The sequence below is a fragment of the Argentina silus genome (genome assembly GCF_951799395.1).
Source record: "Argentina silus genome assembly, chromosome: 17".
In the NCBI taxonomy this organism is placed as follows: Eukaryota; Metazoa; Chordata; class Actinopteri; order Argentiniformes; family Argentinidae; genus Argentina; species Argentina silus.
This window is the reverse complement of record NC_139671.1, coordinates 2486070-2498569: the sequence shown is the minus strand read 5'-3', so window position 1 is coordinate 2498569 and position 12500 is coordinate 2486070. Positions and strand designations below refer to the sequence as shown.

The 12500-nt window shown below is 51.1% G+C and overlaps 1 protein-coding gene across 1 annotated transcript in view; it reads right to left on the bottom strand.

Moving 5' to 3' along the window:
* The window catches only part of cnih3 (cornichon family AMPA receptor auxiliary protein 3), a gene marked incomplete at both ends in the record, with an annotated part of 47529 nt that overhangs the window by 27538 nt on the left and 7491 nt on the right, over positions 1-12500 (bottom strand). The window contains 1 exon segment of the mRNA XM_083688757.1: positions 6037-6084. Within this exon segment, the coding sequence (XP_083544883.1) occupies positions 6037-6084 (48 nt within the window).

Sequence of the window (12500 nt, the reverse complement as noted above, 5' to 3'; positions counted from 1 at the left end):
ACGCACAGTCGAAACATCACACATCAGGTCCCAGTGTGATGGCAAGAATCAGAGTAAAGTCTCTCACAAGCCAGGTCTCTGTGGTGTTACCTAACACAGAGGCTCTACATCAACATGCCCTACAGAGGAACGTCGTCAAACCAGCCAGCCAACCAGCCAGCCAACCAGCCAGCTCCTCTGTGGCCTACATCAGACAATGTATTTCAAAAGCATCATCATCATCTGTTGCTACCCTACCACAAACTGCATGTATACGTGCCCTACACACACACACACACAAACAGCTTCCCTGTTCTCCCCGGGGTCCATCTCCTCTACCCACCCACCCATCCAACCAGGACTCGCCTGTCAACCATCAACCATCAACCATCAACCATCCCCTAGCCCTCTCTGCTTCCCTCTGCCTGTGAAAGGCCTCCTCTCCTCCGTATGTAAATGCCTTTGGTGGGGAAATGACTGGGGCCGGCGTTAGGCAGAGTGATGGGGAGGACTGGGAACCTTTGTACTCCAACATCAAAAAGTAGCTCCTCGTTTGAAGAATAAACATGCGGCGCTACGGCAACCACGGGGGACCGCTCCGTTCCGTGCTCCGCCGCTCGCTGTCTCTCGCTGCGCTCTGATTGGCTGAGAGGGAGATTCACCTTGACACTCACATTGAGGAACAAAAAAAAAGGAGAAGAAAAAAAGAAAAGAAAAGAAAAGAAAAGAGAACAGGAGAAAAGTGCACACTGTAAGGATGAGTGTTTTTAATCCGTCGGGACGTCACTCCATTAGGGAGGGAAGGAATGAACGAGGGATGAGAAGTTAAAAACGGAGGTGTGGAGGTAAGTGCTGAGGTCGGGGCAGGCGCCCGGCTGTGGCGAGAGCTTTTTAGTCTTTGACAGGCTGAATATCAGAGCAGGCCGGTGCAGGGGGGCCGCAGCCCAAATAGGTCACTGCTGCTGTTGGCCAGGCCTGAGTAAAGGAGTGACTTGATGCAGTTCTCCATCAGGGGAGGCTGGTGGAGGTAGAAATCTCTGTCTCTGTTTCTCTCTCTGTCTCTCTCTGTGTCTATGTCTCTCTCTCTCTTTCTCTTTCTCTGTGTCTCTGTCTCTCTCTGTGTCTCTCTGTGTCTATGTCTCTCTCTCTCTTTCTCTTTCTCTGTGTCTCTGTCTCTCTCTGTGTCTCTCTGTGTCTATGTCTCTCTCTCTCTTTCTCTTTCTCTGTGTCTCTCTCTCTCTCTTTCTCTTTCTCTGTGTCTCTGTCTCTCTCTGTGTCTCTCTGTGTCTCTCTCTCTCTCTCTCTTTCTCTTTCTCTGTGTCTCTGTCTCTCTCTGTGTCTCTCTGTGTCTATGTCTCTCTCTCTCTTTCTCTTTCTCTGTGTCTCTCTCTCTCTCTTTCTCTTTCTCTGTGTCTCTGTCTCTCTCTGTGTCTCTCTGTGTCTCTCTCTCTCTCTCTCTCTTTCTCTTTCTCTGTGTCTCTGTCTCTCTCTGTGTCTCTCTGTGTCTATGTCTCTCTCTCTCTTTCTCTTTCTCTGTGTCTCTGTCTCTCTCTGTGTCTCTCTGTGTCTCTCTCTCTCTCTCTCACATTGTAATGCGTGGAAAGGAATGAGGAATGGTATCAATCACATGTGTTTGATACAACATGTTTGATACCATTGTGCATTCCATTCCATGCTTTACAATGAGCCTGTCCTCCGATTTCTACCTCCACCAGCCTCCACCAGCCTACCTCCACCAGCCTCCACCAGCCTACCTCTACCAGCCTCCACCAGCCTCCATCAGCCTCCACCAGCCTACCTCCACCAGCCTCTACCAGCCTACCTCCACCAGCCTCCACCAGCCTCCACCAGCCTCCACCAGCCTCTACCAGCCTACCTCTACCAGCCTACCACTACCAGCCTCCACCAGCCTCCACCAGCCTACCTCCACCAGCCTCTACCAGCCTACCTCCACCAGCCTCCACCAGCCTCCACCAGCCTCCACCAGCCTCTACCAGCCTACCTCTACCAGCCTACCACTACCAGCCTTCACCAGCCTCTACCAGCCTCCACCAGCCTACCTCCACAAGCCCAAAAGCCCAAAAGCCCATACTTCATAAATACTGTATATATGCTTCAAATACAGTAGAATACTGTACACAACACCAAAAGAAAACAGTCAAAACAACCTTCAGGAAACTGTCAAACTCAAACTCAAACTCCACTGCACACACATGATTAATATTAACTCCTGTATTGCTCAACGGAGGCTGTCAATCAATCGTGAGCTGAGTGGAATTGTTTCCCCGTCCCCAGGCCTGGCCTCTCGTATCAGAGAGGAGCCAGTGCTTTTTGCATAAGCTGTGATTATTTCCGCGGCCGGGGTGAGAAGGGAAGTTAGCAATTTCACTCCACACCTGGGTGATGGGAATTGTGCCGTGGCATTGAAACACTGTCCCTTATCAGTGCTGCGCGAAGCTAAGCGCTAAGCTCCGCCTGGCTGTACGTGCTGTTTGTTTGCTCTGCCGGGAGGATGTGGCAGTTGGAAAAATGCAGGATTTGAAAAGGTGGTGCTTTTTCTTTTTTTTTCTTCTTTTTTTGCTTATCTTGCGCTACTGTAGTTTTAATTAAATAAGCGACAGTGGGACTGGGACTGGGTCGAGCTGACGTGTCAGAAAACAGGTGGGGGAGAGGCCTTATCTGGGATTATCAGGTGGAAAGATCAGCGTATACACAAAACATGTTTACAACAATTCCACTGCATTTCTCCATTGGAGGATAGATTGGAGTGGTACAGTCGTAATGTATAGGTCTAATTAAAAGATAGAAATCCACAACCAGGCGGTGTAGAGGCTACAGCAGGTCTAGTTAAGAGATACAGGTTCACAACCAGGCGGTGTAGAGGCTACAGCAGGTCTAGTTAAGAGATAGAGGTCCACAACCAGGCAGGGTAGACTATTTCAGGCCAAGGTCACCCTCTGTTCCTGGGCTGGGTCAAACACGTGCATTCATATCTCATATCCTATGACCTTGCTCTTATATGTAACACTGTTATCACCAGGGGAGTCTGGTGAAGGTGTAAATCGGGAGGACGGGCTCATTGTAATGCACAGGACGGAATGAGGAACCAGCCTCCCCTGGTTATTACCAACATTATAATCAAGTTGTTATAATATATACAGTACCAGTCTAAAGTTTGGACACACCTTCTCATTCAATGATTTTTCTTTATTTTTTTTAAAATTATTTTCTACATTGTAGATTAATATTGAAGACATCAAAACTATGAAGGAACACATATGGAATTATGTAGTGAACAAAAAAGTGTTAAACAAACCAGAATATGTTTTATATTTTAGATTCTTCAAAGTAGCCACCTTTTGCTTTGACGACAGCTTTGCACACTCTTGGCAAGTTTGTGTCCAAACTTTTGGCTGGTACTGTATATAATACATATATTTTACAATCTAGTCATAAACCTCCTACACTAGAAAACAGCATCGAGGGGTGTCGTGAGAACTTCAGTTTGTTGAGTTAGATAGTGCCTGGGAGTGATACAATAGGATAGCAGGAAGAACCCCCCCGCCCCCCAACAACATGTTGACTTCCTTTCAAGAGCACTGTGACTGCCGGTGGCTCTTGTTCATATGGAAGGTTTTACTTAACGATGCCTGTGATGTGTCGTTGATTCACTTACTTGAGACAAACGCTCTTATTCCCTCAAGTCCCTCTGGACGGAAGCGTGCGGTAAACCACTTTAATATGAATGTGAAAATGAGAGTTTGATGACTGACTGCGCTCTGCATCACACCTCCTCATAACCCCCTACACTGGCGAGCAGCATGGAGGGGTGTTGTGAGAAGTCCTGTCTGTTGGGCTAAACGGTTGGGTCCTGGTTGGGCCTGAGCCACCGTGCCGACGCGACGGTGGCGCCGGTCCGGTTCAGGTCCGAGCGCAACGCCGCGCTGCGCCGCGTGACGGGCGGAATCCTCGACACAACGGCAACGGTGTGACTCAACACGACGCGGCCGCTCTGATAGGCCGACACCGCCGCTGAATCACCGGAGCGAAGTGGAGAGACGTGCTCCTCTCCCTCTCATCTCTCTCTCTCCCTCATCTCTCTTTCTCTCTCCCTCCTCTCCCTCTCTCTCTCTCTCTCTCCCTCATCTCCCTCTCTCTCTCTCCCTCTCTCTCTCTCTCTCTCCCTTTCCCTCTCCTTCTCTCTCTCCTTCTCTCTCTCTCCCTCTCCTTCTCTCTCTCTCTCTCTCTCTCTCCCTCTCTCCCTCCCTCTCTCTCTCTCTCTCTCTCTCATCTCCTTCCAAACAAACAAGGCTGGCTGCTGTGTATTTTAGGAACGGAATCAGAGAAGGCTGCAGTCTCTCCAGCGTCTCACACACGAGAGAGAGAGAGAGAGAGAGAGAGAGAGAGAGAGAGAGAGAGAGAGAGAGAGAGAGAGAGAGAGACAAACACACTCTGGAGCTACTGGAGGCTCTACTGCTGTTCATACTGAGGTGTGGAGAGAAAGGGAGGGAGAGAGAGAGAGAGAGGGAGAGAGAGAGAGAGAGAGAGAGAGAGAGAGGGAGAGAGTGACAAACACACACACACCCGGTGTGTTTAGTTGCTGTGACAACACCCCGCCACCGCAGGTTCTCGCTCCGCCCACAGGAGAGCGTGACATCAACATCATCCTCAGCCAATCAGCCTCACTGTACTCTCTGTGCACCACTGCACTTGGATCCCTAAAACAAGTCCCTTCCTGACCCAGAAACAACAGCATGTCTGTCAGGAACACAGCCGCCGTGCTCGTTACAGTGTGCGGTGCGGCTCAGCTCCATTCACAGACCAGGGGAGGGAGGCTGCTGGAGGTAGAAAGGCTCAGTGTGACTGGGTCTGTTTTAGGGGAGGCTGGTGGAGGTAGAAAGGCTCAGTGTGACTGGGTCTATTTTAGGGGAGGCTGGTGGAGGTAGAAAAGCTCAGTGTGACTGGGTCTATTTTAGGGGAGGCTGGTGGAGGTAGAAAGGCTCAGTGTGACTGGGTCTATTTTAGGGGAGGCTGGTGGAGGTAGAAAGGCTCAGTGTGACTGGGTCTATTTTAGGGGAGGCTGGTGGAGGTAGAAAGGCTCAGTGTGACTGGGTCTATTTTAGGGGAGGCTGGTGGAGGTAGAAAGGCTCAGTGTGACTGGGTCTATTTTAGGGGAGGCTGGTGGAGGTAGAAAGGCTCAGTGTGACTGGGTCTGTTTTAGGGGAGGCCGGTGGAGGGGGATGTCGGCTCATTGTGGATATCGGAGGATGGGCTCATTGTAATGCATGGAATGGAATGAGAAATGGTATCAAACACCCCCCCCCCCCCCCCCCCCACACACACACACACACACACACACACTGGGCCACACCCCCCCCCCCCCCCCAAGATACTGCTGCAAGGACCATGCACAGGTCACTGCTGACCACACACTGGGTCACTGGTGCAAGGGGGGGGGGCGGGGGGGGGCGGGGGGGGGGCGGGGGGGGGGCGGGCAACGTGTTGACAACACAGATAAAGAACAACAGCCTCTAAAGCCTCAGGCAGACTGGCTGACACACACACACACACACACACACACACACACACACTAATTCCCACACAGATATGAGATGCATGCACTCAAACACACACACAAACAGGCACGCACGCACACACACAAACACACACACTCAGAGCAGAAGTAGAGTGAAACCACACAGGCCACTTCACACAGAAGTCACACTGAGGCTGAAAAAGAAGAAAAAGAAGGCTTTTCTCTCATTTTCTCTCATTCCTGGTTGCACAGTCTCTCCCTCATCAATACCCAACGAGGAGGAAGGCTTCCTGGACGGTGGACGGTGTTCACACGTTAAATACCCAACCAGGAGGAAGGCTTCCTGGACGGTGGACGGTGTTCACACGTTAAACACCCAACCAGGAGGAAGGCTTCCTGGACGGTGGACGGTGTTCACACGTTAAATACCCAACCAGGAGGAAGGCTTCCTGGACGGTGGACGGTGTTCACACGTTAAAAAAAGCGTTAAGAAAAGCGTTACAGGTCAATAGTCACATTACCTTCCTCAGCAGACAGCAGATCCTCTCGATGTTCCGGAGCCTCTCTCTCTGTAACAGAGCCAAACAAGACAACAGTTACCTCCCAATATAATAATAATAATAATAATAATATAATACATTATAATATAATAATAATATAATATATTATTATAATGTAATAATAATAGAATTGAATACCTCAAACCTCATCAAATATAAAACAGGGCCATGGCAGAGAAACACAACACAACACAGTGTTGTTTTCCCTCTCGGATTTCTCTCCAATAAAAAATCCTTAAATGGTGGATTGTTGTGTTGTGTGACGGTGTTCTGCCGCTCTGAGATCAGTATCAATCAAAGTGTGTCTGTGTGACGGTGTTCAGCGTGACAGTGTTCTCACGGTGTTCAGCGTGACGGTGTTCTCACGGTGTTCAGCGTGACGGTGTTCTCACGGTGTTCAGCGTGGGGCTGACGACTCATTTGCAGTGTGCCTAGAGAGAGTGCTGGCTCGACAAAGCCAGAGCGCCACACACACACACACACACACACACACACACACACACACACACACACACACACACACACACACACACACACACACACACACACACACACACACACACAGCCAGATTCACTGTGACCGTCATAAGTGTATAAGTGATTGCTGTGCATGAGATTTACTCTCTGGATTTGCAGTGTTTATTGTGAGACATGGAGGAGGCTGCTGGAGCCCACCTCTGCTGAGCTATAAGCAGACTGTGTGTGTGTGTGTCTGTCTGTGTGTGTGTGTGTGTGTGTCTGTCTGTGTGTGTGTGTGTGTGTGTGTGTGTGTGTGTGTGTGTGTGTGTGTGTGTGTGTGTCTGTCTGTGTGTGTGTGTGTGTGTGTGTGTGTCTGTGGAGCTGGGGCTTTGTCAACCCAGCGCTGCCTAAAGCACCAGTCTACCCCCCACTCCTTGGCCCTCACCTCTCCCTCACACACACACACACACACACACACACACACACACACACACACACACACACACACACACACACACACACACACAACACACACACACACCTTGGCCCCCCCACTTATCCTCTACAGAATAACAGGGCTTCCAGAAGCTGGCAAGGACTTCAAGGCCATATTTAGAACTATCTCTGCCAGGCGAGGAGGCGGGTGAATGGCGTGTGTGTGTGTGTGTGTGTGTGTGTGTGTGTGTGTGCGTGCGTGCGTGCGTGCGTGTGTGTGTGAGAGAGAGAGAGAGAGAGAGAGAGAGAGAGAGAGAGAGAGCATAGCATATGGTGATTACATGGCCAATATTTACTGTTCCGGGCTCTGTTTGGGTGCTTCACCTCCAGCCCCACCAACACCCCCCGTCCCTGGGCTTGTCTCTCTGCCTGGTCTGGGCGCTTCACCTCCAGCCCCACCAACACCCCCGTCCCTGGGCTTGTCTCTCTGCCTGGTCTGGGCGCTTCACCTCCAGCCCCACCAACACCCCCCGTCCCTGGGCTTGTCTCTCTGCCTGGTCTGGGTGCTTCACCTCCAGCCCCACCAACACCCCCCGTCCCTGGGCTTGTCTCTCTGCCTGGTCTGGGCGCTTCACCTCCAGCCCCACCAACACCCCCCGTCCCTGGGCTTGTCTCTCTGCCTGGTCTGGGCGCTTCACCTCCAGCCCCACCAACACCCCCCGTCCCTGGGCTTGTCTCTCTGCCTGGTCTGGGTGCTTCACCTCCAGCCCCACCAACACCCCCGTCCCTGGGCTTGTCTCTCTGCCTGGTCTGGGTGCTTCACCTCCAGCCCCACCAACACCCCCGTCCCTGGGCTTGTCTCTCTGCCTGGTCTGGGTGCTTCACCTCCAGCCCCACCAACACCCCCGTCCCTGGGCTTGTCTCTCTGCCTGGTCTGGGCGCTTCACCTCCAGCCCCACCAACACCCCCCGTCCCTGGGCTTGTCTCTCTGCCTGGTCTGGGCGCTTCACCTCCAGCCCCACCAACACCCCCCGTCCCTGGGCTGGTGTCCTTCAGACCAGACTGACTGGCGTTGATAAGCATGTTAGCTGCCTTTCTAGACAGTGGGCTACAAACAGTATAAATGATATATGAATGACGCCAACACAGGCTTGGGCCTCTCTGCAGGGAGGCTGGTGGGATGTGTGCGTGTGCGTGTGCGTGTGTGCGTGTGCGTGTGCGTGTGCGTGTGCGTGTGTGTGTGTGTGTGTGTGGGGGTAATGTTATTTCCTAAAATCTGCATCCTATTTGAGTATTGTTGCTGACCATGTGCATCCCTTCATGGCCACAATTTACCCATCTTCTAATGGCTACTTCCAGCATGATAATGCACCATGTCACAAAGCACAAGTCGTCTCAAACTGGTTTCATGAACATGACAATGTGTTTGGTGTTCTTCAGTGGCCTTCCCAGTCACCGGATCTGAATCCAATAGAACACCTCTGGGATGTGGTAGAACGGGAGATTCACAGCTTGAAAGTGCACCTGAAAAATCTGCAGGAATTGCGTGATGCAATCATGTCATCATGGACCAGAATCTCAAAGGAATGTTTCCAACATCTTGTGGATTCAATGCCACGAAGAATTGAGGCTGTTTTGAAAGCAAAGGGAGGCCCTACCCAGTATTCGTATAGTGTTCCTAATAAAGTGTTTGTGAGTGTATATATATTTGATTACTATTTTGAATAATTCCCCACCAAAGACGACCTTCCTGGGTGGAGGATGTATAATTCATCGCTACAGCTCCTAAATAATGCAATCTGAGGTAACAGTAGAAAAGGGGGTCGTCCTGCGGAAGTAAGACCACTGTGACGGTTCTAGCCGACGTTTGCTAGCTCGTTAGCTCGTTAGCTTGTTAGCTTGTTAGCTCGCCACGGGGGAGATAGGCAGCCTGGCGGCTAATCTCGATGCGAGCGCCATCCATACTTCAACACATCTCCATCTTCAGCTCCATCTTATCTAAAGCAGTCTCAGGTTTGGTCTCCTGACGGGACACGTTACAGTGAGACTCACTCCAGCTTCAGTTCTATCTTGGGTGTCTTGTGTGTGAAGTCGGTGTGAATAGGCCCTTTTAAAAAAAAGAAGTTTTTATTTTTTTATCTTTGCTATTTTTAATGTGTGAAGTGGATTGAGAATTGTTTAATAAAATGCACTTCAAATAAAAGCTGACATTCTTCCGCGTCAGAGACCCGGGTTCGAATTCCGGTCAGACACACGCACCTGACCTCGATCTGTGGGGTTCTGTCATGTTCTCCACAGAGACGTACCACTGACCCCTGCCCCCTGCCCCCCCCCCACCCCCCCGTCCTATGTGCTGACCCACTGCAGATGAGTGAGTAACCACAACAAACAGGGAATTTACAGTCAATTAGCAGCTATTCTGGGGCTTCACTGAACCTCATTTGGGGACACTGCAAATATGTCATGATATGACATGCTTTCCTCTCCTCACCTCTCCTCTCCTCTCCTCCCCTCCCCTCCCCTCTCCTCTCCTCTCCTCCCCTCCCCTCCCCACTCCTCTCCTCTCCTCTCCTCTCCTCTCTTCTCTCCTCTAGTCTCATCTTGTCTCATCTCCTCTCCTCTCCTCCCCTGTCTCCTCTCCTCTCCTCTATTTCTTTCTCCTCTAGTCTTGTCTTGCTTCCTCTCCTGGCCTCCGCTCCCCTCCCCTCCCCTCTCCCCTCCCCTCTCCCCTCCCCCCTCCCCTCTCCTCTCATCTTGTGGAGTGTGGAGTGTTTGAACGAGGCCAAGCAAATAATATTCCAGTGGCAGCAGGCAGACAGGCAGGCAGGCAGGCAGGCAGGCAGGCAGCAAGCAGCAGGCAGGCAGACAAGCAGGCAGGCAGGCAGGCAGCAAGCAGCAGGCAGGCAGGCAGACAAGCAGGCAGGCAGGCAGGCAGGCAGGCAGACAAGCAGGCAGGCAGCAAGCAGCAGGCAGGTAGACAAGCAGGCAGCAAGCAGCAAGCAGCAGACAGGCAGACAAGCAGGCAGGCAGGCAGGCAGGCAGCAAGCAGCAGGCAGGCAGACAAGCAGGCAGGCACGCAGACAGGCAGGCAGACGGCGGCAAGCAGCAGGCAAGCAGGCAGGCAGACACAGACTGCATTTGATCACTGCCTACTGTATGTATCGTATCAACAACTTCTCATTAGCCAACAATTAGGCTGAGGCTCGCTTTGAAATGTTACTCAGCAAGAATTCACTTGACAAGCACAAGTGCCAGGGATAGAACTGTAAATATAAGATTAACACAAATAAACGGAGGCAGGGAATGGAGAGAATGAGAGGATGAGAGAATGAGAGGATGAGAGGATGAGAGGATGAGAGAATGAGAGGATGAGAGGATGAGAGGATGAGAGGAGCGTAGGAGAGAAGTCATAGAAGTGCTGAGACAGAAGGAGAGAGAGAGAGGGGGGGGGGGGGTTGTCTAGTTAGAGAGAGAGAAGCCCCTCTCTCTAGAGGACAATATGTACCCTTGGCAGAGTACACTACACACTGTAGTACACAGAGTCCTCTGAGGGCTGGTTACTGGTGTAATGGAGAAGACAGTAGGGTGGTTAACTACTGTAGGGTGGTTAACTACTGTAGGGTGGTTAACTACTGTAGGGTGGTTAACTATTGTAGGGTGGTTAACTACTGTAGGTGTAGGGTGGTTAACTACTGTAGGGTGGTTAACTACTGTAGGGTGGTTAACTACTGTAGGGTGGTTAACTACTGTAGGGTGGTTAACTACTGTAGGTGTAGGGTGGTTAACTACTGTAGGGTGGTTAACTACTGTAGGGTGGTTAACTACTGTAGGGTGGTTAACTACTGTAGGGTGCTTAACTACTGTAGGGTGGTTAACTAGCTGGTTAGCTCGTGTTCAAAGCCCCGGTGATTCGAGTCTAGCGAACAAGAAAGTCAGAATTTCCACAGCTGGGATTTCTAGTCCCGTCCCGTATATGATCTTCAATTTGTCTAACGTATGCTTTTATCCAAAGCGACTCACATCACAGTGAGTGTATCCATTTTTCAGTATATATGGTCCCAGCGGGGACTACTTTCTGTAGATTGTAAGGTGGCGAATTATATGGAGACAGCATGTCAAATCCTCCAGTTTCCCAACAGCACTTAGCTGTAAAAAGCACTATTCAAATCTCTTTGATTGCATAGTCACAGCGAGCTAACGTAGATCACGCCTGCCACCCACCAAGCTCACTGGGGGGGTTGGGGGGTTAGGGTTAGGGGATTAGGGTTAGGGTTAGGGTTAGGGGGGTAGGGTTAGGGTTAGGGTTAGGGTTAGGGTTAGGGTTAGGGGGTAAGGTTAGGGTTAGGGTTAGGGTTTTAGGGGGTAGGGTTAGAGTTAGGGTTAGTGTTAGTGTTAGGGTTAGGGTTAGGGTTAGGGTTAGGGTTAAGGTTAGGGGGGTAGGGTTAGGGTTAGGGTTAGGTTAGGGTTAGGGTTAGGGTTAGGTTAGGGTTAGGGGGTTAGGGTTAGGGTTAGGGTTAGGGTTAGGGTTAGGGGTAGGGTTGGGGTTGGGGTTGGGGTTAGGGTTAGGGTTAGGGGTAGGGTTGGGGTTGGGGTTAGGGTTAGGGGTAGGGTTAGGGTTAGGGGTAGGGTTAGGGTTAGGGTTAGGGCGGTAGAGGAGGCTAAAAGCCTAAGTTTTAAGCACCGCTGAGGCCCGGGAGTGGCGGTGGAAATGCAATTGGCCTTGGCACGCCCTGGCGCGCACACACCAAGCCGCCCCGCTGCGGAGCGCCAGGCTAATGGTCTGGAGCTTCCCTGTGACACAACAATTAAACAAAACATTCTGATTCCGTTCACTCCCCAAGAAAGTGAATTAAACATGTAAATTGGCGTTCAGTGTGAGCGCCGGTCACATGATCATGCAGTGATCAGCCTACAGAGACTCTCTCAACCCTATTCCCTGTCTGGCACTTAATTAATTCCCAGGTTTATCGGATGGATTTTGGAATCGCAGCAGAAGAGTAGGATGATATTGTTTGCTGCTGGGTATCCCCCAGGGTTAGGGTTAGTATCCCCAGCTGATAGGGAGAGTTAGTTCAGAGTCTCTGAGGCAACGGATGCATTCAGCATCACAAAAGGACAAGCAGGGCCGCGAGGGCTGTGGGGAGCAGAGTACTACACACACACACACACACACACACACACACACACACACACACGCACACACGCACACGCACACACACACACACACACGCAAGCACACACACGCACATACACACACACACACACGCAAGCACACACACACACACACACACACACACACACACACACACACACACACACACACACACACACGCACACACGCTGTGGGGAACAGAGTATTAAGGATAATGTATTCTCATCAGGATGGGCAGTGGTGTGTCATGTCTGTCTCTGTGGGCTTCAGTGGAGATGAGTGGACACTGATCTGGTCATGGTAAACAGCAGTGACAGCGGTGAAATACACACAGGCTCTGACTGTGGGTCCACATAGCCCTCTCATACACACACACACA